General features: G+C 36.8%; 1 protein-coding gene across 1 annotated transcript in view; it reads left to right on the forward strand.

Annotated features, from left to right (window-relative positions):
* Positions 1-383: 383 nt before the first annotated feature.
* LOC106875628 (uncharacterized) overlaps positions 384-25,254 on the forward strand; it is a 104,379-nt gene continuing 79,508 nt past the window's right edge. Inside the window, exons 1-4 of the mRNA XM_089356676.1 lie at positions 384-419; positions 14,497-14,600; positions 19,896-20,047; positions 21,934-22,090. Coding sequence (XP_089212802.1) covers positions 14,517-14,600; positions 19,896-20,047; positions 21,934-22,090 — 393 coding nt within the window. The 5' untranslated portion in view covers positions 384-419; positions 14,497-14,516. The remainder of the gene's footprint in view (positions 420-14,496; positions 14,601-19,895; positions 20,048-21,933; positions 22,091-25,254) is intronic.

Genomic DNA, 25,254 nt, shown 5'->3' on the forward strand with positions numbered 1-25,254 from the left:
TATTTTAAAGTATTTCTTAATTTGAAATATTAATAGATCATAATTGATGCTGGAGAGAGAATGTGGTTATATTATGTTTTACACACACACAAATATTTTATATACAACCACACACACACACACGTGTGTGTGTGTGTGTGTGTGTGTGGTTGTATATTCACACAGACACACACGTGTATGTGTCTGTGTGAATATATTTTACTTGTCCTGCTTGTTGGAATCTGATAAATGAGGGTGACTGTTCAATGTAGATTTATCAAGGACTTAACGAAATTCTCAAGCTGTCATTTAAATATGTTGATATCTATTACATGCTGTATTTTTCTATTTTGTGAGAGGAAGGTATTTTGAATCTTCTGTTGCTGTATCTTAATCCTGTGTTGGAGGAGTGAGAGTAGAATGTTATATACAAAATACTGGTATGCATTTCGATAATTTCCATAGCTTTCTGTGCTAAAGTTTGCTGTCAGTTTTCCTAAAATAAATTTCCAGATATCCTTTCTTCACTTCTGGGAATAAATCCATAAAGATATCAACTTTGAGCAAAGTAGCTAGTTCTAAAATCTCTAAATGAGATATAAGTCATAACAATACTAGATGGTAACTTTTTTTTTGGTTTTTGCCACTATAAATGGTTGTTGTATACAGAACTGTGTTACTATATTTTAACCTCAGGATAACGTCTTTTCCAGCTGGTTAACGACACACAACCTTATACATAATCAATCCTAGCCAGTTTTTGTCAACTTTAACCTTCTTCTCAACATCATTTATCATTCATTTACTCTCTTCATCCAATTGAACTCAAAGAATCCATGCTGACTCTTGACTTTCAACTGAATATACTAAAGCAACACTAAAGATTACCTGAACAGTAACACAAGCTAAAAAAAACCTCACACGCAAACACACACACATATAGGTTACTGTTCTGTTACATGTAAGATCAACATAAAAGTATTCCATCCAGTGTATGTTCTGTTGTGCATGGTGTGTATAATGTGAGTTGTATTGTTTTACAAGGCCTTAATCTTGCATAGTATATGGTGCATGAATTGTGTTGTTTTAGGCTATTAGGTGCTAGTTGTATAGGGTGTGTGTTGTGTGCGAAGATTGTTCTGTTTGAGCTGTTCTCTTGAACTGATAGCATCTTGCACAAAGACATATTCCTAGCAAAGCTATTTTTGGAGTACTGTGTGGTATTATGAGCCCTGGTATGACTTCTATGTTTCTTTTCATATATTTTTTTAATCATACTTAATGCTCCAATTACTCGTGATATTGATTTCACCCTCATACCAAACATCTTGACTATTTCTATTTTAAGATCATTGTATTTTGATAGTTTTTCCACTTCTTATCTCAAAACATTTTTATTAGAATAAATTATGACATCTATCAGTGTGCATGTGTTTGTTTTCTTGTCTGGATGGTTCACCTTGATCTCTCTGTCAGTTTGAATGGGCATATTCCAGATTCTTATAGCCAGGTTGCAGTTATGAACTGTGTTTGGTAGATGCTTGTACCACTTATTTGTTTTCACATTGAAGTACTGGCATATTGCTTAGTGAATGTAGCTGCAAATACTACCATGCCTGTTTGTATACTAAGATTTGGCAAAGACTGAGCAACTGGTGATGGTAACTGTCTAATTGTGCTGGTGGCACATTCAACATTTAGTGTTAGGATCATTCATATGATTTTAATCTTATAGTTGTTTGTGACCAGATATTGATCTTGTGTAGTTAGGATCAGTTCCTCCATTTCTGTTTTTTTGGCTGGAGCTTTTGAGCCACTGTTCATTTTCACTTCAGCTTACTTCTCTATTGAACCCTGCACAGTATTATTCATAGAGTGGTTTTTCTTTCCATTTCTTCTTGAGTATGTTTTGTAATTGTTTGTGTGATGCTTTTTGTATTTTTACCATTTCTGTTGCATTGTTGTCTAAATTTATTGTTTCAGTGTCGTCTGTTTCTGCGTTGTGTTATTGATTCCTTGTATAAAGAAAACTGTTTATTTTGGGGGTTTTTTTCCATGCTTCTTACATTTATAATTCTTCCATTCTTTGTTTTTAAGTATTTGTCCAGTTCAACTGTTGTTATTTTGGAGAAGTTTTCTAACTTCTCTATTTGTGTCAGGTCATGCCCTCCTTGTGTGTGGGGGTCAGTATATTCTGTATCTGGGATGGCGACTTCTATATGCTGTTAGCTTTCAATCTAATTCTTTCAGTTCACTTAAGTTCCAGTTTATTATATTGAAACTGTAGATAATGACTTGTATAGCTAGCATATTTATACCTACAATCTTACTTCTAGTATTGAGTTCAGTTTTTAATATTAGACTAACTTAGTGTTCTGAGTTCAAATTCTGCTGAGGTCGACTTTGCTTTTCATCCCCTTGGGATTGATGAAATAAGTATCAGTTGATAACTGGAGTCAATGTAATCGACTCTTCCAAACTTGCCAAAATTTGAAATCAGTATTAGTCTAATTCTCTTTTAGTGCCTTATAATTTAACACACTCATCGGTAAAGTTTCCATTCATTTACTTATTTATTTTCCTAAATAGTTGTTGACTCTGTCCGTTATCCAAGCTCTGTTCTTTTGTTTGTTTGTGCGCATGTGTGGGTCAGTGTGTGTGCACATACACATGTATGCATGTGTGTATGTATGTATGTATGTATGTATGTATGTATGTATGTATGTGTGAATGCATGTAAGTGCGTATATGTATATGTATGTGTGTGTGTGTGCGTATGTATATATGCATGTATGTGTACTGTTGTATATATGCATTCCGCATATTCATGTATTTGAGTGTTTTTATGTGTTTGTGTGTGTGTGTGTGTGTGTGTGTGTGTGTGTGTGTGTTTGCATGTGTGCATGTCTGAGTGTGTGTGTGTGTGTATGGGTTTTTGTGACTATGTACTGTGTCTGTATGAATGGATGTGTATCTGTATATGTGTGGCTGTGTGTCTCCATATGTGTCCTTGTGTGAAGTGAAGTGTGTGTATATATGGTCATATGTTTCAATCTTCATTTGCGTATGTGTGTATGTGTGCTTGTCTGTTCATATTATTTATGTAACTATCCATCTGTATGTCTATCTGTTTACTTTCATATCCATTTGTCTACATACATGCGCATATACACATACATATATACACATGCACACATACATACATCTACATAACAGCTCACTAACTATTCTACCCGTATATTAATATATACTGTGGGTATGGGGGTATGATTATCTACTACGTATATTTCCTATTTAGTACTGGGAATGTTTCATCTTTGAGGATGTACTCCTGTATTTATCTGAGGGTTGGGTCCTTTGGGTGCTTGGATAAAATGCAGATGTCAAGTTGACCCAGGTTGCCTCCATGTTGGTCCTTGGCATGTTGGTAGAGTATTGAGGACTGTTTTTTACTGTTATATTGTTTCAAATGTTCATTTAGTCTTTCCGCAATGTTCCTAGATGTCTCCCCTATGTGTGTCTTCTATAATATTCTTTCTTATATGTTGCATTTTAGCTGGTCATCCTTATTTATTGTATGTGTGGTTGCTTCTGTTGTATTCCTTTTTTTTTACTTGGTGAGTCTTATACTTTGTGGGGAAGGTAGGTTCTGTGTAATTCTTGTTTGCTTGTTGATCAATGCTTAGTGTGGCTGAATGTTCTGTTTTATTTTCAGTGTGTTTTCTGTCTATAAGTTTATCTATTTTGATTTTTGGTACTTTAGTGTCACATAAAATAAGTCTTCACATGTTCCCTAGTTTGTTTGCTATTATATTTTTTCTTAGATCTTTTTTTCTTCTCCATAGTTCATGTCTCTTTAATGGTGCTTGTGTGTTTGATGGTGGTGAGGTGGAGAGTTTAGAGAGAATACCTCGGTTTCTAGTAGCAGCATCCTTAAGGATAAATGGATACACTAGTTCTCACCCGATTCTCACTTTGAGGCTTTGTAGATCAGGGCTCTCACCTGATTCTCACTTTCGGCTTCTCAGTCACACCCTGGTAACTGCTTCTGCTGGCAGGCTAAACTTAGTGAGGCACTGAATGCTTAGAGAGAAGATGGGCACTACCAAGCATTTTTAAGGCCCACTGAAATGTCATAAAAGACACACAATCAAGGCATAACACGCCAGATTGGCTGAGACCTACAAAACCGGTGACTGAGTTCTCCACTGCTATATCTCAGGGTAGAGGCAATCAATATGCATCTAGGATGACAACAACAGTGACACTTATGCTGTCAACCTTCAACCTCCTCAAAGAAAATATTGCCTTTGGGACATGGAACATCTGCACACTATATGCTCATGGAAGGACAAAGGAACTTATACACAAATTTGAAATGTACACCAGAGATATCCTAGGGCTGGTTAAAATCAAGTGGATGATAATAGATAAATGTCACAAACCCTGATACAGCAGGGATGACACCAAACATGAACAAAACTAAACTAGAGTAAGCTCAATCATCAACTGTGCACCAGTAACCAGCAGGCTCATCACCATACATGTGGCTGCAAGATGATAGAATATTACAATCATATAAGACCATGTTCCGGTGAGTTCTAAGAAGACCTAGAGAAAATCACCAGGGCAACTTGACCTCATTCTCACACTTCAGAAGTTCAAGTTCAGCATCAATAGGGTGAGGGCAAGGACTTTCCCTAGTGAGAATGTCAATGTGATCATGATTTGGTCCTGATGACAATGAGGCTCAAACTGAAAAGCACCTGTAAGAAAAGCGTCAGACATATTAAGTTTGATGTAGGACAAACTGAAAGATCCCAGGGATGCAGCAGAGTTTGAGATGAAAGTGGGTGGAAGATTTGTAGTCCTTAACCTTCTAAAAGGTGATATAAACTCCCTGATTGACAACATCAAGGAAGATCTTCAGGAAATGGCTCTAGAAGTGCTGGGGAGAAGGAAAAAGAAATTATGAATCACTGATGACATGTTGGACCTATGTGACTTAAGACAGAACATGAGGAAGACCAAGCTAATGGGTCAAGTGGCAAGTTAGCAATACAACACTATGAATAGGAAGGTTAGGAAGAAAATGAAGAAAACCAAAGAGAAAAGGATAGCAGATCAGCGTAAAATCGTCAAAGCTGAGATAAAAAAAAGGGCATTAGTAAGGTTGCTTATGAAACCCTCAAAATCCTAACAAAAACAAAGTAACACACTATCACTGTCATTGAGGACAAAACTGGCCTGCTCCTCATGGATAAGACTGATGTTGGTAAAAGATGTTCTAAGTACTACAGAGACCTTTACAATCATAAACTCAGACATGACAGCAATATTCTGGGTATTTCCAACAACAACAGAGAACTTGGGGATATTCTAATTCTCCAGGAGGAAGTCAAAGAGACAGTGTGCATGTTCAAAGACAGAAAATCCCCAGGAGTAGATAACATGTCATCAAAGCTCCTGAAACATGGAGAGCCAAATATTGTCAAAGCACGAGCAGTTACCTGTGAGAAGATATTGGAAATGAAGTGCTGGCCAAAAGAGTGGACCTACTCACTGAGGATACCCATATCCAAGAAAAGCAACTTAAGACTCTGCTAGAATAATAAGTCTAATTAGCCACTCCAGCAAGGTATTGCTAAAAGTTCTACTAAAAAGACTTAAGGGACAGACAGAAGAAATCCTTGCAGAAGAATAGGCAAGATTTAAACCCAAAAGGAGTAGACATTTAACATCAGACTTCCCACTGAGAAACAATCTGACCTCTATCACAATTTATTGACACAGTGGGTTGTGAAAGATGAAGAATTCCAACCTCATTGAAGTAATCCAAGCACTGTATGGAAACTCAAACAGTGCAGTTTTGAGCAATAACATCAGAGAATTCTTCAGGACGATAGTAAATGCTCAACAAGGATATTTTCAGTGCTTTTCAACATTTTCCTGGAGAACATCACACAAGAGACACTCCAAAACTTTTACCTCTCTGTTTCTATTGGAGAATGGCCAATCTCCAACCTGCACTTTGCTGATAGTATTAATCTGTTTGGAAGCAGTGAAGTAGAACTCTAGGAACTCACTACCAGACTGGAAAATGTATCAGGAGCATATGGGTTGGAGATCAGCCGAGAAAAGAGCAAGATTCCAGTTAATAGTAACAATCAGAACGCAGCAACCAACATCTTGCTGAACAAAGAGAAAATCGATGAAGTGGACACTTTCAAGTACCTAGGATCAACTTTGACCAAAGCTAGATCTGAAAAGGAGAATACAACAAAACTCTGCTATCATGACAAATCTGAGCACCATATGGCAATGCAACTCCATTAGTTTTCTAACAAGACTCAAAGTTGGTGATTTTGATCCTTCTGTATGGGTGAAAGAGCTGGATATGGAACAGCTAACATGGAATGAAGAATCCAGGCATTTGAATACAAGTGCTTCAAAAGGTTGCTTCACATTCCATATACTGAATAATAAATGTACAGCTTTGTCAGGCAGCAAGTCAACAAATACACTGCAGTCAAGAACCACTCTTTGTGCAGGTAAAAAGATGAAAGCGAAAGCTCACCTGGTACTGTCATGTATCCTACTTCAATACCCTATCCAAAACCATCCTTCAGGGCACAGTTGAGGGAGGATGAAAGAGAGGCAGACAAAGAAAATCCAGGTTTGATGACATTAAGGATTGGACAGGTCACAATACCGTGACCCTGCTGTGTGCACATGGCAGAGACCAGAGATCAGTGGCAATAGCTGACTGCAAAAGCATCTGGAGTGGCACCCACTGGCTGAAACAGTTAAGGAAATTTAATGATGTATGTTTTGGGTAGAGTGTTGCACATAGCACTTCAATATAATAGTCATATATCCAATGTTCTCTGTTAATTTTGCCTTCTGTTTAGACATTGTCTGTTTAGGGTTAAATTTTTAAGCAGACAGTCTCTGAGATCTTTGAATGGAGATTCTCCCTGTTTCCTAATGGAATGAGGCTCACAAAGTTTGTCTCCATTTTTATTGTTCCATTTCATCTGAGTTTCTGATACTGATTTTTTTTCACATAGATCTCACTGAGATATCAAGCATAAGAAGAACTATATAACATAATTTTGGGGCTTTTGTGTTGATTTTCATTCAAAAAACTTTTCCCTCAAATTTCTTGCACAGTACTCTTTCCATTTCTCTGATCTTATTGGACTAAATTTGTTTTGGGTGGAGTGCTTGTTGAGGTATTCCATGTTGCAATTTAACCCAGTGCTAAATTCTTCTTTTTTCTCCTCTCATTCTTTTGGGGTCAATGAAATAAGTACCAATTGAACTCAGAGACTGATGTAATCAACTAGCCCCCACCCTCTCTCCCAAAATTTCAGAAAGGATTCTTATTATAGTCACCTTCATCTTTGTTGTTATTATCAGTTTTTCTTTTTCTTTGCTATGTATTAATATTAATATAGTATAGTAGTGTAGTAATATTAGAGTACTGTAGCCCTGTTTTTGTAATTATGCTTAAATTTCTTTTCTCGTGTTTTCTGTACATAAGTTGACACTACTGCACATTGAGTATTGTATGTCAGTAGAAATCTTTAAGTATATCACTAGTTTACTTGAGTATTAAAGACCCTGGTGACATATTGAAGATAGAATCTTCAATGATTAATTTATAATTAATTTATGATATAGTTCATAAAAGCTACAGCTAGCAGATTCCTCTTATCTGTTTAATATTCTTACAATTCCATACACACACGCACACGCACACACGCACACACGCACACACACACACATGCGCATGCACACGCACACACACACACATGCATCCACACGCAAACGCACACACACACGCACGCGCGCACGCACAAACACACACACACAAAGGCACATACACACAGAGGCACATATCTATATATATAAAAATGAGAATGTGTGTCTGTCTGTCTGTCTGTCTGTGTGAATCCCTAAAACTCGAGAACTACGCAACCAATTTCATTCAAATTTTACACATGCCTTACTTAGGGTTCCAATTGTGTTTTAGTCGAAAATTTTTTTAACTTCTTGCAGAGTTCGAGCCCACGGCAACATAATATCTCCTCCACTATTTAAGTATTACGTGTCAAAAGTGAAACAAAAACACTCATGTCAAATACTTTCACTTTAAAAATGAAACTATTCTACTAACTGAAACAATCACATTTCGATACTGTAATGACAGATACTTTCAGAGAGAGAGAGAGAGAGAGAGAGAGAGAGAGAGATGTATATGTATACATATAGATGTATATGTACACGTTATTCCACTAACTGAAACAATCACATTTCGATACTGTAATGACAGATACTTTCAGAGAGAGAGAAAGAGAGAAAGAGAGAGAAAGAGATGTATATGTATACATATACATGTATACATATACATGTATATGTACACGTATATGCATAGATATATATATATAGATATAGATCTATATGCATACATGTATATGTATACACATGTGTAGATGTATATATATATATATAGATGTACATGTAATATGTACACATATATACATATATATACATGCATACAGATATCTATACATATATATACCCATCACACACACATACACATGCACACAAACACACACATTAGTCATTTGTTTTCTTATCCAAAACTACGTCAAAAGTACTGAACGGATCTTTATGAAATTTGGAAATTATATTCTATGTATAACGGCCATAACTCCCATGAAAATTCATATATTTTGGATGTTGATGAAATTTTAACCCGAACATAACAGATGAGCATTATTTGTAATTCAACAGTACAACAGTGTAAGACTACCCTTTCAGATATACTTACATTGTGATTTCTGCAATGTGGTGCATAAATTGTCAAGTAAATGAGACGCATCTTTGCCTCCACTGATTCACTTGCAAAGTGTTGAGTAAAATTATTTCGTTGCAGACCTCCTTTGGGTCTTTTTATTATCACTACGACACACATAGTCCCCAGTTGGTAACATTGATTTCAAGGCCCTCCTAGATGAGAGACTGGCATTCCACTTAATGTCTATGTTCCATGCTGGCATGGATTGGAGAGTTATTAATGTAGAAATATGGTATCGTAGCTACTAACAGTTGAGGGTTGGCGTAGTCTAGACAGCGTTTTTAGATTTCATTATTCTCTTTAACCCGGGCAAAACCGGGTATTTCTGCTAGTCTTATATATAATTAAAAAGCATTTCACATCATTCATGCCAGTGAAAGGAAAGCAAAATGACAAAGTGAGTGAGAGTGAGTAGGGGAAATGGGAAGTATGAAAACATAGAGTGAGTGAGTGGCATATCTACTTTCAGAGCAGCAGGTATTTTGATAAAAACAAAATTCCAAAATTTTGTTGTTTCCTAATAATAAATAAACAAAAAATTGAAAACAAAATACTCTAAGTGATAATGGAAGTTCAAACACATGTACACACACACACACACACACACACACACACACACACACACACAGATGTATGTACACACATACACACATGCAAATGTACACACACAGAGACATACGAACATACATACAGACGTATGCACAGAAACACACATGCCCACACACAACGTAACTTCTGATGGTGGTAGAGAATAAAATTGTTATTGTAACGCACACACACACACTCACACACATACACATAGGAAATGTTGACAATTGACTAAATAATCATCAACAAAATATCACAATGTTGCCACATAAAGTTTCACTCACAGCAGTCAAAGATAATGAGTTCAATCCAATTCTTCAAGGAGGAAAACTCTTCCAGCAATGGCCAGTAGACTCATACTTACAAATGGAAGTAAACAACCTGAATTTTATAAGAAAGATTGAAGGTGGAACTTTACATTGGTTTAGCTGACCATTTAAATAATGTAGTGCAAAATGCTGGTATTCAGGCTGGGTGCACACTTATTCTTCCATCTTCATTTCAAGGATCCCCACGAGACATGCGAGAACACTATCATAATGCAATGGCTATAGTACATCAACATGGAACACCTGCCAAAAGAAGTTTTATAAAGAGGTTCTTCAAGAAACAACAGTAAATAATGATGGTTATCCATGCTACAGGTGATGCCAAGGAACAACAATACCGGTTGGTAACTGTGCAATTGATAATAGATATGTGGGTCCCTATAGTGAAGGTGCGTGGCTTAGTGGTTAGGGTATTTGGCTCACAATTGTAAGGCCATCGAGTTCAATTCCTGGCGACACATTGTCCTTGAGCAAGACACTTTATCTCACATTGCTCCAGTCCATTCAGCTGGCATAAATGAGTGGTACCTGTATTTTAAAGGGCCAGGTTTGTCAATCTCTCTGTCACACTGAATCTTCATGAGAACTACATTAAGGGTACACATGTCTGTGGAGTGCTCACTCAACAAGTGCTCAGCTACATACACATTAATTTCATGAGCAGGCTGTCCCATTGATCAGATCAACTGGAACCTCATCATTGTAACTGACAGAGTGCTAAGTTACCTATAACAAGTATCTATGTTGCCCATATAAATTTGGAAACATGTTCAACTATCAAGTCAGTGAAATACATATTCAAGTACCTATATAAAGAGTATGATACCATTAAACTTGATATAAATGAAAGGACAATGAACAGTGAAGTTGTACATGATGAAGTCAAATGCCATCTTGATGGGAAATATGTTAGTGCCCCTGAAGTGATGTGGCAGTTACTTGAAAACAAAATGCATGACAGATCTCAAGTTATACACTTTCCAGTGGATTTTCAATAGTAAGAACCTGTCTTTTCTAGAAAAGGCAACCAAGAAAAAGCATTGGAAAGAGCCACCCATTGTAGCATTCCTTTAACAGTGTGGTTTGTCAATATGTCAATATGAAAATGCAAGACATCATCATCATCATTGTTTAGCGTCTGTCACTTGTTATATATTGATATTCCTTACCATTTTGTATTTGATAAAAAGATGACTGTTTGAAAACCATGCAAAAGAGTGGGAGAGAAAATTATTTCAAGACTTTATTTTATAAATCCAAGAGAAGAAAGATTTCATCTGAGATTGTTATTACTACATGTTAAAGGAGCTTGCAATTTTGATGATCTTAAGACAGTTGATGGTGTAACAGTTATCACGAAGCTGCAAATTAAAGGAACTTGCTGCAGAATGATAATGAGTGGCGGAGATGCTTGACAGAAGCAGCTGTTGCTCAGATGCCTGCACAACTGAGGCAGTTATTTGCTCTAATCTGTATTTTTAATACTCCTAATGACCCTGCAGGATTGTACTATCAATTTGAAGACAGCATCATTGAAGACCAGAACAAATGCAAGAGAAGTTACTGTGCAGATAGCATCACAAGATATAGGCTCAATTCTCTTTATACACGGTTTACACTGCCAGGACTTACATCTACCTATTGTAAACATCCAGATCATTAGAGAGAATATTGAAAATGCCAATACAAAAACTACTGCGGCTGAAAGCCACACAGCAACACTGAATAAAAAGCTACGTGAAATATTTGAACATACTCTGACTGCTATTGAAACTGAGGATGCAGAGAACAAATTTTTCTTTTTGGATGGTCCTGGTGGCTCAGGAAGAACATACTTCTACAACACTTTGATCATTTACTTGATTTGCCATAACAAAACTGTCTTTTCTTATGCAACTACAGGAACAGCTGCAGATTTACTTATTGAAGGAAGAACAGTCCTGTTCTAATTTTTGAAAAATCATCCTCACACATAAGAATATCTTCTGAAAGTTCCACAGAAATAAAAGCTGCTGCTTTAATAATAATTGATGAAGTCGCAATGCTTTCCAACAATGCACTTCATGCAATTGATACCCTATTGAAGGAAATCATGCATTCAAATAGGTTATTTGATGGCAAAGTTTTTCTTTTGGATGGTTATTTTTGCCAGACTGCACCAGTTATACTAAGAGACTCAAATGCTGCAATTTCAGAGTCTTGCATAAAAATTTCAAACTTGTGAAGAACTGTTAGTAAACTAAGCCTTACAGAAAATGTACACACTGAAGAACAAGAAGATTTCTCCCGGTGGTTGTTGAAAATTGGTAATGGCACACTCTACAATGACTGTGGTTTGACTGAAAACACCATTGAGATACTGGAATACATGTTATCTTCAGAAGATATTGTAAGAGACATATTTGGAGAATCTCTTGACATTGCAAATGAAGATCATATGGAAGATCTTGCTTCAAAGATTATTTTTACACCAACAAATAAAGATGCCTTAAAAATAAATGAATCTATTCTTACATTACTTCCTGGACAATCAAAAGAATATTTCAGTGTAGTGACAATTTCTTTAGAAGATGCAGTTTCTGTTGTTAATGTTCCAGTTGAATTTTTGAATTCTCTAACTCCGTAGGGAATGCTGCCACACAGGCTGAAACTCAAGGTTGGCTGCATTGTCATGCTATTGCATAATCTAAATCCACTGAGAGGGTTATTCAATGGCACCCATTTATTAGTAACGTCCATGCATGGTTTGTATATTCATGGCATGATACTAAGTGGTTAGTAAGAAAGAAGAGGAGGTGTTTATCCCTAGGATGAACCTCTCAGTATATGATACAAATATGCCTTTTGTAATGAACAGAAGACAATTTTCTGGAATACCTGCATTTGCTATGACCATCAACAAATCACAAGAACAATCATTTTGTCAAGTTGGTATTTATTTACCTTTTCTTGTGTTTAGTCATGAGCAGCTTTATGTTTCTTAAAGCAGGACAAAAAGCAAGGACAATCTTAAGATACTCATAAATAATGATGGAAAACAAGGAAATCTTTACGGAAATCACAGATTTACAATGAATATTGTAATAAAAGAACTTTTGGAATGGCATTAATTACATGTTAAGATATGTGTCCATATGTACAATATGCATATGTAAACATAAGTAGTCTCACTGTTTTTTTTTACTCTGTGTTTCATTAACTAGTGTGGAGTTACATGCATGTCTTTTGCTTTTTTCTAAATGAAAGTGTAAAATTTTTGTAAATACAGTATTATCATTTTGAATTAAATCATTCAATGAAACATTAGAATAAATTTTTTGTACAATATTTGCATATATATATATATATCATTGTGACTGATTATTTTTGGCTGACAGTTGGCACTGTCACATTTATGAATTTTTAAAAATATTTTTTTCTTCTAAATAAACAGTGCAAAGTCTTAAAACAAAAAATTTATCAATAATTTTTCTCATTGTTTTGATGTGCTATTTTCAATAATTAATATAAATGTTGGCATTTTTGATGACATGGGTATGCTAGTGTATTAATGTTGATTTTGTTCCATACTTGAAACACTGTTATCTTTATTTCTTCTTAATTATATTGCCTTATTTGTTATTCAGTTATCTTGCCCTTTTATTTTTTATATTTATCCTGTTTCATATTTGTCTATATTTGTTTTTACTCTTATTTTCTTATTTTCCTTATTTCATTTTTTTTCTGCTTTCTCTTTATTTTTTTTATATATATGTATCATTACTTTAATTTCTCCTTAACTTGTGAGTTTGTTCTAACCATTATTATTTGTCACTTCTGTAGCTATTTCTACTTTGTTTGAGCATGATTCCTTACTTGATAATATTTTCAACTTGATTTATATTTCAATATTGATATATAGAGTAAGGCAGTGAACTGACAGAATAGTTAGCATGCTGGTCCAAATGCTTCATGGAATTTCATCTGTCTTTACATTCTGAATTCAAATTCTGCTAAGGTAAACTTTGCTGTTCATCCTTTCAGAGTTGATAAAATAAGTATCAGTTGATTACTGGGATCAACATAATAGGCTTAATCCCTCTGTCAAAATTGCTGGCTTTGTGCCAAAGTTAGAAACCAATATTAGAATGTCTCCAATTACCTGAAATATGATCTACAAATCCATAGCTCAATACTGTCTCCATCTAGCTTAGGTATATATGATCCACAAATCTATAGCTCAGGAGTGTCCAGTATCTCCATCTAGCTGAAGTATGATCCACAGATCCTTAACTCAAGAGTCTCCACCTGGCTGAGGAATGATCCATAGATCTTTAGCTGAGGAGTGTACAGTGCCTTTACTTTGCTGTGGTATGATCCACAAATCCATAGGTCAAGATATACAATGTCTCTACCTAGTTGAGGTATGATCTACAGATCTACAACTCAAGATGTACAGTGACTCCACTTAGTTGATCAGGAGACTGCACATCCCAATATATAGGATTTTATTGTGACCAATCAGACTTGTAATAAGCAGAGTTATGTTGCTAAGCTAGAGACACAACACAATGACTATAGTTAAGCTTATTAATGTTTTAAACATTCTGTTATAAAAATAATACTTCAAAAAAACTGAAGTTTTCAATGTTTGTTATTTTATGTGAGATTTTAAAATCAACATCTGTATATTGTTGCTTACCTCATTAAATAACTTTCTTTAAAATTCTTTATTTTGTTTCTTTTTCATTCTAGCATATTTCACTCAACATAATATGGAGTTTGATCATTTTCTATGTAAAGTTATGCAAGGTGACATTACAGCTATTAAACAATGTATTGTAAGAAATCCTGATAGAGTAAGCTGCTCCTTTTTATTGTCATCTCAAATTTGACTGTTATTTTATCTTTATATTCAATTTAGAAGTATATGTATATATAATCAATATATGGAAATATATTTTATACTCAATATCAAATATTCTTAAGTCTCCATGGATATTTTTGTCCATGATATTTCATTTCATTTCCCACTCATCCCACTCTTCCTTCCTCTAATCATCATCATCCTCAGTAGTAGCATCAGCTGCAACAGCAGTTTAAGAAAGACAAAGGAAAGCTAGAGTTGATTGAATATAGGTTAGATAGAAAGCCACTATGATGTAAAGGAGTGATCTGATAAGAAATATTCAGTCCAAAAGTTAGTGTCAATAAGATGTGGATATGTTTATTAGGAGTTTCTCATGCCACATACAGTTGATGACATTGCCAATTGTCATTCATTGTGTGACTTTGAACCTGAAATCCTCTCTGGAGCTATACAGGTTGTATCTAGATAGAGGAAGGCACCCAAATTGATAAATAAGGGGGTTGTTTTTCTCATAGTGCAAAGTAGAATGACAGATGGGACACTTAGAGTATAGAGACACCAAGATTAAGGGATAGTGTTATAATTACAGGCCAACCTTTGATGATCTTGCATGTATTTAAATGATGGGTGATTTCCTTCAGGTGATGTAGTCAGTGTTGTTTAGCTGAAATATATAATTCCAAGACACTGCTGAATATATGTAAACTCCAACTGCTGACTGCTATCTTAAAATTTCTTATTTTCTCCACCAGAGATAATACATTACTATAGAATTTCATGAACTATGCCAGAGAATATAAAAAGAATCTATGCAAATATTCCTGAGGATTTTGATTGTTTATAGATCTATTCAGTAAATTATACACCATTTTATGGTCTGATCTCTACAGTAGGGTTAATTCAATGCTTTCTGTTATTTAGCTGCATCTCCTATCATCTGTTACTTAAAATTTTATCAGTACTCTCTTTCAATTCATTATTGATATCGTAGGTAACAGCATTATAGTAGAGATTGTACCTAAAACCAACAACTTATATTTAATAAGAAACAGATTTCTAAAATAGTGATGATATAGCTTTAGTTAAGCTATACACAAATAAATTAACAGAAACCCAGATTTATTCAGTTAAATACATGAGGGTGACAGCCGCCAGTCACTTCTACCTTGTAGAAGCCTACTTAACCAGAAGTCCACTTTGCTGCAGACCAGCTCCCTAGCTAGCCTGCAGCAAAGTTCCTGTCTACAGTTCATCTGTCATAAATCCTTGGGCAGTGCCCTACATACAGCTCCCCACCAGAACTGTTGACTGACATTGGAATTGGGAAAGTGTTTTAACTGCTCTGCTGTGCATGTGGTTACTCAACTCTTTGGTGACTGTTCCTTGCCAAGGGTTAATGTGATTTACCTGGGGTGGCCGCTGTTTGGTGGTTGAGCTACTTGGATGGTGCTGTCAATATTGAGATGGGCTGGTTACAACCTATTTATAGAAACTGTGTCTTATTGTCTGCCAATTAGGAGTTAGAATGATTTGTCTCCCGGACATATGACTTCGTATGAGCCATCATAGGGTGACTGGAGGGGATTTTGTCTCATGTCATTCGAATGAACATGAAGTTAGCCATGTGGAAGTCATTTGGTACAGATGATCTAGGTGTACCATGTGTTGACATGGGAATAAGACGCAACTGGCCCACACTGACTCTCAGTTGCATGAGGTACCTTTTGACATCCGGGTTTGACTTCGTGTTCAGAAGGAACTCTCCTGGCACTGTAAGAGGGGCACCATACACCATTTCCACAGAAGAAATGTTGAGATTTTCCTTTGTGGGGGTGGGTGCAGATTCCCAGCATCACCCATAGAAGATGATCAATCCAATTGGGCCCATTAAGTTTGGTTGTCAGGGATTCCTTCAGGCAGCGGTAAAATCACTCCACTAACTCGTTGGCCTGTGGAGTGCTTTGGGGTGCTGATGGCCCTTGGCTTGTTTATAGGAGATGCAGGTCTTGTTCCACTCTGCAATTTGCTTGGCTACACTATTCCAGTCTATCAAAAGAGTCACTAGGTGCTTCTTGTGTAGCCCTGCATTTTGGCTTGCAATAAGGATATCATCTAAGTATGCAAAGACAAAATCAAGACCCTGCACACAGTGTCCATCAGGCATTGGAAGGATTGTGCTGTATTTTTTAAGCCAAAGAGTGTATGTAGGAATTCATACAGCCTGAAAGGAGTGATCACAGCAGTTTTCAGTACATTGTTGTCTTGTACTGGTATTTGGTGGTAACTTCGGATAAGGTCAACCTTCAAGAAAACCGAGCACCTGGCTAGCTGGGCTGAGAAGTCCTATATGTGCAGAATGGGGTAGTGGTCAGGTGTCATGTCTGCATTGAGACAATGGTAATCTCTGCAGGGACACCAACCTCCATTGGGTTTTGTTGCCACATGCAGGAGTGATGACCAGGGACTGCTTGATCAGTGAATTATGCCCAATGCCTCCATATTGTCAAACTTGGCCTTTGTGATAGCAAGTTTCTCTGGTGATAGACAACATGTGTAGCTGTGCCCTGGAAGGCCAGTGGTGGAGATGTGGTGTGTCACTCTGTGGTGGGCTGTAGGTTTGGAGAATATCGAGGTAAAGAGATTGGAGTTACTCGCAAGGAAATTTGAGAATTTGTTCTCGGTCTGAGAGATGGTTGCTATGCATGTTCAGCTGTTGCCAGAGACCTGGAAGCATATGTGTTGTTGTTGATGAGTCATCTCCCCTGCAAATCAACCAGTAGCAAGTGTGCTCCAAGAAAGTCTGCCCTGATAATGGGCTGATGGGCATCAGTGATGGTGAATGCCCATGTGTAATTTTGTGAGCTGATGTTGAGAGAAAGGATGCAGTGACCATACGCCTCAATTGTGGAGCCATTGACAGCTGTTAAAGGTTGGCCCTGCTTTCCATAATGGAGGTCCCTTGCCAATGCTGGTATTATGCTGACTTCTGCTCCAGTATCGATTAGGAACCGACATCTGGAGCTTTGATCACAGACATGGAGCAGTTGATCGTGTCTGCCAGCCACAGGGCATTCAGTGGCAGCCGGCCCTGGAGTTTCCTGGGGTCGATGGGCAAAGGATCCTGACGATACATGGTTGTTGGTACTTCATAACCTTTTTCCCAAACTTTGTGTCATAGAAGCACAGGCCATCTTGCTTAACTCTACCATGTCTCAAGGCCAACCCTATGGCATTGACCATAATACCACTGGATAAAAAATGTTTGTCAGCTGCTTTTGCTAACTGCCATATTCCTTGATCTCGGTCTGAGTTATGAGGGCCTGGACCTGGAGTGGTAACTTGTGGAGGAATATTTCCCTAAACAAAAAGGAAGGTGACACACTAGAGGGAAACTAATGCCACCATCTTGTCCAATTCTTCATCCAGTATCTTGGCTGCCACTTCCCGGTCTCTCTGCTGGAATGTATTCACCAACCTGTCTTTTAATATAGTGTATTTGTGTGTTGCTGGGGTTTGGGTTAAAATGTCCAGCACCCTCGTTGCCATGTCCTTATCTAATACCATTCCTATGGAAGATTATTTTGTTAGGTGTGTAGTTATTTTGCATATGTTAAATTGTACTCCCACCTGCCATAGCTCAGCCCTCTTCAGCCAGAATTGTGGTAGCTTCAGTGCTGCTGTGTGATCACTTACCATGTTTCTTTGATTTTCTGTTTACTTTGATATGTGAAGTAAAAGCTGTTGTTCTTCTGTGGGATCACTAGCTAGCCCGCAGCAAAGTTTTTGTCTACAGTTTGTCTGTCATAAATCCTTGGGTGGTACCCTACAATGAAATGATAAATTTATACCGAACCTCTGAGAACTTGCTAGGTTCGCTTCATTCCCATGAATCATTGTATCCACTTCAACCTCACTACCATTCCACAGCCATTCATCAATGTATGTTCAATTATACCCTTATCACCACTCTATGAATGAATGACCTATGAATGATTCAACGCCATCTCAATAACTTACTCCTGTTAGTCTATGCACAGTCAACAACCACCTCACTACTTCACCACACTTGTTAACATTTGTATGATCAAATACCACTACACTACCAGTCCACTCCCCTTAAGTTATGTATGGCCAACTACCACCTCACTACCACTCACATTATTCTGTGTATAGTTAATTATCCTCTCACTACCATCCCGCTCCCATTAATCTATGTATGGTCAAATAACACCACACTTCCACTCAATTCTTGTTAACTTATTTATGATCAACTATTTATTATACATAATGGAAGTCAGGTGGTTGTTGACCTTACACTAGGATCAAATGACTTACTCTTTACTCTTTTACTCTTTTACTTGTTTCAGTCATTTGACTGTGGCCATGCTGGAACACCACCTTTAGTCGACCAAATTGACCCCCAGGACTTATTCTTTGTAAGCCTAGTACTTATTCTATCGGTCTTTTTTGCCGAACCGCTAAGTTACGGGGATGTAAACACACCAGCATCGATTGTCAAGCGATGTTGGGGGGGACAAACACAGACACACAAACACATACACATGTATATATACATATACATATATACAACAGCCTTCTTTCAGTTTCCGTCTACCAAATCTACTCACAAGGCTTTGGTTGGCCTGAGGCTATAGCAGAAGACATTTGCCCAAAGTACCATGCAGTGAGACTGAACTCGGAACCATGTGGTTGGTAAGCAAGCTACTTACCACACAGCCACTCCTGCACCTATAACTTGTCCAGAAAAAGATAACAAATATGATAAGAAATATGTCAAAATATTTAAACCAAAATACATCAGCTGTTGGACATACATCTATAGATTTTCATGTAACAGCAGGAAATAGATACCTGTTTCCACTGTTAGCAGAAAATGTTGTTAATCCAATGGTGATGGTTAATTTCCTTTTTTTCTTCCTTGCTATATTTGACAATACACTGCTGTGTAACAAATTCTAGAGTGTAACAATTTAGAATGAGACATATCTAAATGTTACATCTTTCTCTCTCTCTCTCTCTTTTGTCTGTCTGTCTGTCTGTCTGTCTCTCTCTCTATCTCTTCTGTCTGTCTATCTATCTCTGTCTCTCTCTCTCTCTTTCTTCCTTCCTTCTTTCCCCTAACTCCCTCCCTCCTTCTCTCCATCCTTCCTTTCTTTCTCCCTCCCTCCTTCCCCCTCCCCTTCTTTCCTCTCTTTTTCCTTCCTTTCTTCTTTTCTTCTTTCTAAACACCATTATTTACTTTGTCCTCTTCTCTGTCCTTCAGATTAACAATCCCAACAATTGTGGCAACACCATACTTCATTTTGCAAGTGTTAAAGGCAACACCAACATTGTCCTAATGTTACTGAAAGCAGGAGCTAGCGTAACATCAACAGATCAAGACGGCAATACACCTTTACACTGGGCAGCACTAAAGTAAGATCACAACAATTTGTTTTTTAATTTTTTTATTATTCACACACACACAAACGTATACGTAAGAGAGTGTGTCTTTATACACACAAGCCACACTATGCGTGTATATGTCGGGGTATAAATGTATATGTACTACTATAGTAGCTGCCAAAATGACAGATTTTATTTGATAAACGTTAGAATGTGACAGAACCATAAAAACAGAAAAAATACAATATAGAAAAGGGAAATTATTTGTAAAGAGAGAGAGGGGGGAGGGAAAAAGGTATTGTTGAGCTGGTGATAGATTTAAGAGTGTGTGAAGGCGCATGGCTTAGTGGTTAGGGTATTCAGCTCATGATTGAAAGGTTGTGAGTTCAATTCTTGGCAGCGAATTGTGTCATTGAGCAAAACTCTTTATTTCATACAGTTCTATATTTAAGAGGTGAGGAATTATGCACATTATTTACATTATTTACATTTGACGGATATTTGTCTTCATCTTGTTTGTTGTAAATAATGTAAATAATGTACTTTATTTCATGTTGCTCCAGTCTACTCTGCTTGCAAAAATTAGTCGTATCTGGTATTCAAAGGGCCAGCCTTGTCACACTGTGTCACACTGAATCTCCCTGAGAACTACGTTAAGGGTATGCATGCTGTGGAGTGCTCAGCCACTTGCATATTAATTTCATGAGCAGGCTGTTCCATTGATTAAATCAACTGGAACCCCTGTCATTGTAACTCACGGAGTTCCAGATTTAAGTGTAATGAATACCAGAGAAGGGGAGGAACATAGCCATCAATGTGTTAGTGTAAGATCAATTAGGTGAGCTCTATGTCACTTTAATGCTGGGAATCTATTTGTCACTCTGTCTAATTATATCTATTTGTCTATATGTCTGACTGTTTCATTAAGTGTCTATCTGTCTCCATCTCATCAAATGTACACACACACACACACACACACACACACATGCACATATATATACATACACACACATAGAAGCATATACACACACACACACTAACATACATGTGTGTGTGTAGTATATATGAAAAGTGTAAAGATCCCCTTCAGTCATAAATGACCATAGGATTGTATCTAGTAAGTTTCTCTCTGAGGCACAAGTCCAGGCAAGGTTGTTTTGTGGAAGACCAACAGTTGGCCATACATACCAGTCTCTCCTCTGCATGCTATCGATGTTGTCCAAGGGAAAGGCAAAAGCTGATATAGCTGATACTGAAGCAATGTGAAATAAAGTGTCTTGCTCAAGAACATAAGGCACAGCCTGGTCCAGGAATCAAACTCACAATGTTACGGTTGTAAGCCCAACACTCTAATCACATAGCTAGATATGCTTGTATAGTCTTAAAACTCTGTCATTGCTAGCCTGCTTGCTTGCATGCATGCATGCTTGTCTGTAATTCAATACTGCCAAACTGTTGCATAATTGGAAAATACTCTCAAAGTAAGGTACTTCTGAAATGTGAATACAAACAGAATAAAACAAGTTTCTCATAAATCAGACCACTAATTCCCGAGATATGTGGTTTTTTGGGGTTTGTTTCCACAAATTTAAGCAGTGAAACCTGGAGTTATTGCCCTTTACTGTGAACGCCTTTATAAATAGCCAAACTGGCACATAATGGGAAAATACTCTGAAAGTAAGGTACCATTGAAATGTGAATATAAACAGAATAAAACAAGTTTTGCATAAATCAAACCATTGGTTCTCGAGATTCGTGGTTTCTTCAGGCACCTTGAACTATTAGTGACCCAACGGGTCATGGATAGTCTAATATATAATATATACAATTATATCATGACATACTTAATATATATAACCTGACTATTATTTCCTGTCTTTGTAATATCTTTATTTTTACCTTCCTCATTCTTTCAGTAACCAACATGAAGTGGTGGCATTGTTGCTGTGCCATGGAGCTGATACCAACATCCTCAATAGAAACGGGTGTAGTCCACTCCATGAAGCCATCCTTAAAAACAATATAAAGGTGGTGGAGAAAGTACTCAATACAACAGATGTACATAACGTTCAGGTTGGTGAATATATGTATCCAGTCTGTATCAGGGTAACTAATATATTGATCTTAGAGAATGTTGTTCAATATTATTATCATCATTGATTAAGTAATACAACACACATCCTGCACAGAGAACTTTATGATGGTCATGATGATGATGAGGATGATGGTGGTGGCGGTGGCAGTTGTGGTGGAGGTGCTGATGGTGGTAGTGGTGAGTTTGAGTGTGTGTGTGTGTGAATACTTACATTCTGCCCTTCACATGATAAAACACTGAACTATGGCCAATGAACACATCTTCAAATAATTCTATGCTTTTAAAGACAAGCAGAACATAATCTCTCTTACTTGAAAAACAGTTAAGGGGTTTGTTGTATCCTCCACCTCCAAATGTTGTGGTACCACCATGATATTGTGACAGATGGTCTAGATACACTGTACCAGTGTAGTAACAGTAAACAAGATAACGATGCAGCCGTAATAACAACATAACGATCCAACAATCTCTTCATGAACCAACAATCAATATTCCAAACAAACTAACCAACGGACACCTACCTTCTGACTTCACTGTGAACTCTGCTCGAACTAACACACAAACTTCACTCTGAGCGCCACTGTTTATAATCACTCGGTCTAGTCTATTTCTCACAAGGGAGCATAGTAACTCTCATCACGACATCTCCCCCTTTGAGATTTCAACTTCCGGAAGAAGTGAAGTTGATTTTATTTTCTATTTTTCCAGCACCTCTCCTTCTCTTTCTTTTTCCTTTTAATTTGATATCTTTTTCATTTTGGCATTATTTCTAAATGTAGTCTGTTTCCTTTTTTTACTGTTGCTTCTACAAGGCTCAATCTCTTTCAGTGCTGGCACCTCAGACATGTCATAGTAGACTTCCATTGGTATTTTCTTTCGTTTTTCAACTTGTCTTGTCTGTCTTTAATTAGTTTAGCTGTCTCTTATGTTCCGAATGTTGTCCTTTAATTATATACATCATGTCTCCTAATCTTTTAGTTACAAAACCATCCTCCTAGCCTTCTTTACCAATTTTGTAATGTTTTGTTCCCTTTTCTGTATTTCCTTTAAAGATATTTTTCATTGCAATAATTTATCAAAGATCGATTTTATTTTTCACGTGAACATTAACTCTGCCAGAGACTTTCCTGAGCTGGTATTCAGATTGGGCATTACTCTATATACCCTCAAGAATTCCGTTAGTGCTTTGTCATTATCTACATCATTCCTTGCTTTTTTTAACACTCACTTGAAAGTATCAACAAATCTTTTTACCTGCTTGTTTGACCTCGGGTGGTTGGTCGGGGTAAAAATATGCTTTATCATATGTATTTTGCAGAAATGTTTTAAATTGTGTTCCATTATCTGATACCAATGTGTCTTGAACACTGTATCAGGCAAATAGTTCATACAGGAACTTTATTGTTGTCTTTGTGGTTGGTTTATTGTACCTGTGTACCTCTGGTCACAAATAACTCTGGCCATTTTGTACTGCTATCAACAACAATTAGATAGTGTGTGCCATTCATGGGTCCAGCATAGTCGATATGTACCCTGGACCATGGACTATCCATCTCAGGTCATGATTGGTATTTCGCCAGTGGTGCTTTGGCTGCTAGCACATGATTTTACACAATTTTCAATTTCCCGGTCCATTGTCAGCCAATATACATAGCTCCTTATTAAGGCTTTCATTCTTGACATTCCTGGGTGTCCACTGGAATTCCTGCAATACTACCACTCTTTGGTTGGTACTACCACTCTTTGCACATACATTAAAACATTGTCGCATAGTGAAAAATTATTCGAATTTGTATTTTTATTTTGCTTATTTTTTAACATTACTTTCATTCTTGTAATGTAATTATCCTCTGCAGATTTCATTTTTATATCATACACTGTCACCGGCAGTTTGTCAATAACATTACACATAATGTTTTTAATTAATTTTTTCTTCAATTCAACTGCTGAATTCTTTTCATTGGTGGGGCAGCCATTTAACTTTTTACTGTACCAGCTTATTGGGAAATCCCATAAATCAAATAACTCCAACCAGTCAGTACCAAACACTGCTTGCGTTCTTTACACCAAAAACTTTTGCCTTGCAAGTTTTTCCTTGAAATGTGACATTGTTCCACATTTTGCCTACAAAATGTAGTTTGTCACCCATCATGCCACATGCAGTTTTCATTGTTTTTCTTAACATAGGTTTCCCTATTTTTCTCCACGTGTCAATGTTAATGATTGAAATGTCACTACCAGTATCCAGTTGTGATTTAATATTTACTCCGTTTACTTTTATGTGTACAAATTTCCTTATTTGGGATTCAATTTTACTTTCTGCTGAGAGCCCTTTAGAACTTTTTGCATTTGACCTTCATACTTTTGTTCTGCAGTGTGAACACTGTGTCCCAATTTTTGACGACTATAACATTTTTGGTTTTTAAGAGGACAATCTGTTTTGAAATGTAAGTCTCCACATCTGTAACATGGATTAGGACCTAGCATTCTTCTTTGGTTATACTTGGTTAACATATCTGTATTTTTGTGAAATCCTTTTCTTGAATTTTTCTTACACTGTGTTTCAGGTTTACCATCCTTTGACACTCTTCTGCATCAGTCTGCAGGGTTAACTCTTGGTTCGTTTGTTCAAATTTTGAAAGAATTCTTGCCTGTATTTCTGTATCTTCATTTACAGTAAGACCTTGTACAAAAATGAGACACTTAAACATCTCAGGAGTAAGTTCTTTAAGTTTAAAACTATCACACATTCTATTGACAGTTCCTGCATATGTAATAAAGACTTTTTGGGCAATATGAAATTACAGTGTCACTCATGCTCAGATGGAGCTAATTTACATAATAATAACCTTACTTTTTCTTCGTCCAACCATGTTTTGCAATCTTCCTTAAAAATCTCCTTGTACCTTCTGTAGTTACACTGCAAAAGTTATACTCTCCTCTGGGTTATAACTGAATTCTTTTATGGAGTTCAATATGCCATCTGGCGAAAATGAACTTACCACATTTTTGGACTTCTTTGCATATAGCTCCAATAATTGTTGTTGTTGTAGTTGCTTCTGCAGCTCCTGTTGCTGTTCTTGTTGCTTTTGTGTCTATATTATAAAAGCTAGCTAGTATGTCTTCCACCATTTAACAAGTT

The sequence above is a fragment of the Octopus bimaculoides genome, chromosome 8 (genome assembly GCF_046866305.1).
Source record: "Octopus bimaculoides isolate indiv1 chromosome 8, ASM4686630v1, whole genome shotgun sequence".
Lineage (NCBI taxonomy): Eukaryota > Metazoa > Mollusca > Cephalopoda > Octopoda > Octopodidae > Octopus > Octopus bimaculoides.